At 56.4% G+C, this 4812-nt stretch overlaps 1 protein-coding gene across 1 annotated transcript in view; it reads left to right on the plus strand.

Moving 5' to 3' along the window:
* Positions 1–265: 265 nt before the first annotated feature.
* The window catches only part of NMRK2 (nicotinamide riboside kinase 2), a 7789-nt gene continuing 3242 nt past the window's right edge, over positions 266–4812 (plus strand). The window contains exons 1-4 of the mRNA XM_011943606.1: positions 266–340; positions 635–872; positions 3922–4012; positions 4596–4644. Coding sequence (XP_011798996.1) covers positions 847–872; positions 3922–4012; positions 4596–4644 — 166 coding nt within the window. The 5' untranslated portion in view covers positions 266–340; positions 635–846. The remainder of the gene's footprint in view (positions 341–634; positions 873–3921; positions 4013–4595; positions 4645–4812) is intronic.

Raw genomic sequence — 4812 nt, forward strand, 5'->3', positions numbered from 1 at the left:
TTAAAAAAAAAAAAAATTAAAACATTTAATAAGGGAATACTTGTTCCCTTCACGAGTAGAAGAGAGGAGCAGCAGAGGGTCATTCCTCCCCATTACCCCCTCCCCGCCCCGCTGGCCCCCAAAGGACTCCAGCCACACGGCAGGTGCTGGATGAATGGTGCCTGGTGTCACGCTGAGATCTTGTGGCTGCCCGCCCCGCTCCCCGCCCCCGGTCACCAGGGCAAGGCTATCTTGTGATTCACTGCAAAGGATCTGAAGCCCACCTTGGCCTTGACCTCGTTGGAAAAGGAGGCTCCCCACAGGGCCCCGGCCTCTAGGGCTGCTGTGCGGGCGGGGATGGGTGAGTTCGCTTCCTTGACGCCCGGAGAACCAGTCTTAATGTCAGGGTCAGGCCACAGGACGCAGAGAGTGGGATATTTTTAGGGAGGGAAAAGTGTGGGGTTGCTGATCTGAGCTCTCTGGCCAGGAGGAGGGAAGGGGGTGGAGGTGGAGAGGAGGGAGGTGGGAGGAAGAAGGAGAGGGGAGGGGAGAGGAGGGGAGGGGAGGAGGGAGTGGAGAGAGGGCAGGGAGGTGGGAGGAGGGAAGAGGCAGCCCCCTGCCCGGCCAGCTCGTGACTAATTTAGGCAAAAGGCAGCCTGAAGCTATTTCCATTCGGCGGCGGGAACAGGTGCCGGCGCCTCCGCCCCACCCCCACGGGCCGCCTCCCCCGGGGCGGCCTCCAGGCTGCCGAGACCTATAAAGGCTCCGGGTTTTCTCAATGAAGCCGGGACGCGCTCCAGCGCACTGCGTGGTCGCGCCCTGCCCGGGCTGCCTTGGGAGTCGTCCCCGCCGCCCCTCCGCGCCGGCATGAAGCTCATCGTGGGCATCGGAGGGTGAGCGCCGGGGAACCTGGCAGGCGGCCCTGCGGGGCAGAGGCCCCTGTGCGCGCGGAAGGGGAGGTCTGGGAATGAATGGAGGGATGCCGGCGCCTGAGGTCGCCGACCCGCCGCCTGAGGTCTGAGTGCAGGGAGGATTTTCTGCTCTGGGGGTCTCGGTGTCCCCAGTGGGGAGGGGGTCTGGACACTGAGCCCCGTATTTCGTTTTTTAAATGGAAATGATTCCCGCCACCTTCCAATTATACTCAGCATGAAAAAAAAAATAGACCAGGCACGGTGGCTCAGGCCTGGAATCCTAGCACTTTGGGAGGCTGAGGTGGGTGGATCACCTGAGGTCAGGAATTTGAGACCAGCCTGGCCAACATGGTGAAACCCCGTCTCTACTAAAAATACAAAACTTAGCCGGGCACGGTAGTGCATGCCTGTAATCCCAGTTACTGGAGAGGCTGAGGTGAGAGAATCGCTTGAATCTGGGAGATGGAGGTTGCAGTGAGGCGAGATAATGCCACTTCGCTCCAGCCTGGGCGACAGAGTGAGACTGCGTCTCAAAAAAAATCGGTAGGGATAGAAAATCAACTAAAGCTCCGGTGAACCCTGCTCCCGCCTCGGGGCTGTCTTGGCTAAATCGGGGACTGACAAGCGGCCAGGTGGGGCGGGGTCCTCAAAATGTCATTCCACAGGACTGTGCCTTTGGAGCCTCTCTCAGGCGACCTCAGGCTAGAGGAGATTAAAACTCTCTGTAACCTGCAGGGCTGGTTTTGTGGCGCTCACACCCCCGCCTCGGAAGGGACTGGAGCTTGGTCTAATGCTGGCCGGCCTCCCTCTTGAATTTCCTATTTTTTGCTTTTTGGAGTTTATTTTTTTGTGTGTCGGGGGCGGTGTTGTTGCTGTTGTTGTTTGAGACGGAGTCTCGCTCTATTTGCTCAGGCTGGAGTGCAGTGGCGTGATCTCGGCTCACTGCAAGCTCCGCCTCCCGGGTTCAGACGGAGTCTCGCTCTATTTGCTCAGGCTGGAGTGCAGTGGCGTGATCTCGGCTCACTGCAAGCTCCGCCTCCCGGGTTCAAGCGATTCTCCGGCCTCAGCCTCCCAAGTAGCTGGGACTACAGGCGTTCACCACACGCCTGTCTAAACTTTGTGTTTTTAGTAGAGGCGGGGTTTCACCATGTTGGCCAAGCTGGTCTCAAACTCCTGACCTCAAGTGATTCAACCCTCTTGGCCTCCCAAAGTGCTGGGATTACAGGCGTGAGCCACTGTGCCCAGCCCCCAATATTTTTCAAATAAGAGGCCTCGAATTTTCATTTTGCACTCAGCAAAATGAAATGCAAATGTCACAGCCCACCCAGGGCACAAGATAACTTGGATTCACGTGAGGCACTATCTTTTTATTAATTTTTATTTAAAAAATTATTAGGCCGGGTGCAGTGGCTCAAGCCTGTAATCCCAGCACTTTGGGAGGCCGAGACGGGTGGATCACGAGGTCAGGAGATCCAGATCATCTTGGCTAACACGGTGAAACCCCGTCTCTACTAAAAATAAAAAAAATTAGCCGGGCGTGGTGGCGGGCGCCTGTAGTCCCAGCTACTCGGGAGGCTGAGGCAGGAGAATGGCGTGAACCCGGGAGGCGGAGCTTGCAGTGAGCTGAGATCCGGCCACTGCACTCCAGCCTGGGCGACAGAGCGAGACTCTGTCTCAAAAAAAATAAAAAATAATAATAATAAAAAAAAGACAGGTGAATGGTCCCACCTCCTGTGTTTTGGTAAGAATGACATGAGCCCACACATCAGAGAAGGACATAGAATATTCTGGGTGCACGCCATGTCTGTGTACATTAGCGTTTGTGTGTTTGTACTTTCTGCCTCTTTTCTTTGCCCAGAAAGCCTCCGTGGACACAAATGTCCTGTCTTCACTACAGTTGTACAGTTTTGTGTTTTATATTTAACTCTAATCCTAGGACCGGGCGTGGTGGCTCACACCTATAATCCCAGCACTTTGGGAAGCAGAGGTGGGAGGATCACTTGAGCCCAGGAGTTTGAGACCAGTCTGGGCAACATGGTGAGACCTCATCTCTACAAAGAATAAAAAATTCCCTGGGTGTGGTGGCAGGTGGCTGTAGTCCCAGCTACTACGGAGGCTGAGATGAGAGGATCGCCTGAGCCCAGGAGTTCAAGGCTGCAGTGAGCTACGATGGTGCCACTGCACTCCAGCCTGGATAACAGAGTGAAACTCTGTCTCTAAAAAAAAAAAATAGAAAAAGAAAAAAAAAGAAAAATTGCCAGGCACGGTGGCTCATGCCTGTAATCCCAGCACTTTGGGAAGCTGAGGATGGCGGATCTCCTGAGGTCGGGAGTTCGAGACCAGCCTGGCCAACATAGTGAAACCCCATCTTGCCGGGCGCGGTGGCTCACACCTGTAATCCCAACACTTTGGGAGGCCAAGGCGGGCAGATCACCTGAGGTTAGGAGTTCAAGACTAGCCTGGCCAACATGACAAAACCCCGTCTCTACTAAAAACACAAAAATTAGCTGGGTGTGGTGGTGCACGCCTGTAATCCCAGCTACTTGGGAGGCTGAGGCAAAATAATTGCTTGAACCTGGGAGGCAGAGGTTGCAGTGAGCCGAGATCACACCACTGTACTCCGGCCTTGGCAACAGAGTAAGACTCCGTCTCAGGAAAAAAAAAACAAAAAGAAACAAAGAAACCCGGTCTCTGCTAAAAATACAAAAATTAGCCGGGTATGGCAGCGTGCACCTGCAGTCCCAGCTCCTCGGGAGGCTGAGGCAGGAGAATCGCTTGAACCTGGGAGGCGGAGGTTGCAATGAGCTGAGATCACACCACTGCATTCCAGCCTGGGCAACAGAGCAAGACATGGTCTCAAAAAAAATAAAATAAAATAAAGATAAAGATAAATCCTGGGAGCTCATTTGCAGGAAGACCCTGAGACTTGGACAGGCCCCGGGGAGCCCAGGCTGTACCTCAGGCCCCCTTCTGAGCACCGTGACCTTCTGGGGGGTGCCCAGTCAGTCTCATGCACACGCTCTCTCTCCAGCATGACCAACGGCGGCAAGACCACGCTGACCAACAGCCTGCTCAGAGCCCTGCCCAACTGCTGTGTGATCCACCAGGATGACTTCTTCAAGGTGCCCGCCCTCGCCTGGGGAGGTGGAGCCGGGAGGGGGCACAGGGCGGGTAGCCAGGCCCCAGCCAGCCCTGCCCTCTGCTGCCCAGTGCCTATGTGGGCTGGACACCGGCTCTGCTCCCTGCCTGACCCCTCCCGGGGTCTCTGGGATAAACTGGGGGCCAGGAGAGCTAGAGATGGGTGTCGTGTTCCCATTTCCTGAGCACCTATTTCATACCCAGCCCATTCTCACTGGACATCCCTACAGTGGGGACCCCGATTAGACGGATGGGAAAATCACCATTGCTCAACAGGGCCATCCGGCTGTGGCTTTCTGGCCAAATACCTTTATCCCTCTCCACTTCCCCTTTCCCATCTGCAAAACGGACTCTGAGCCCAGCTCGCTGCGTGGGTGGGGGTGAGGGCTAATGAGGTGATTGATAGTCCGGGGAGAATCTGAGGGTCAGCCAGAGCCCTCACCCCTCAGGGACCTCGGACCCTGTCAGCAGCAGCTCCAGCGAGGGACCCCGTAAGAATCCATCACCCAGGGCGGGGGTGAGGCAGGACGGGGCACTGGGCCTGAGATTCAGGCTCCTCTGTTTCAGCCCCAAGACCAAATAGCAGTTGGGGAAGACGGCTTCAAACAGTGGGACGGTAAGGACGATGGCAGCCCCTGCATCACCTCTGAGCCCCACTGTCCCCCCGGGTCCGCCCTCCTGCAATGCCTGCTCCCCTCCACTGTCCCCCGGGCTCCGCCCTCCTGCAATGCCTGCTCCCCTCCACTGTCCCCCGGGCTCCGCCCTCCTGCAATGCCCGCTCCCC

The sequence above is a fragment of the Colobus angolensis genome, unplaced genomic scaffold (genome assembly GCF_000951035.1).
Source record: "Colobus angolensis palliatus isolate OR3802 unplaced genomic scaffold, Cang.pa_1.0 Scaffold22, whole genome shotgun sequence".
Lineage (NCBI taxonomy): Eukaryota > Metazoa > Chordata > Mammalia > Primates > Cercopithecidae > Colobus > Colobus angolensis.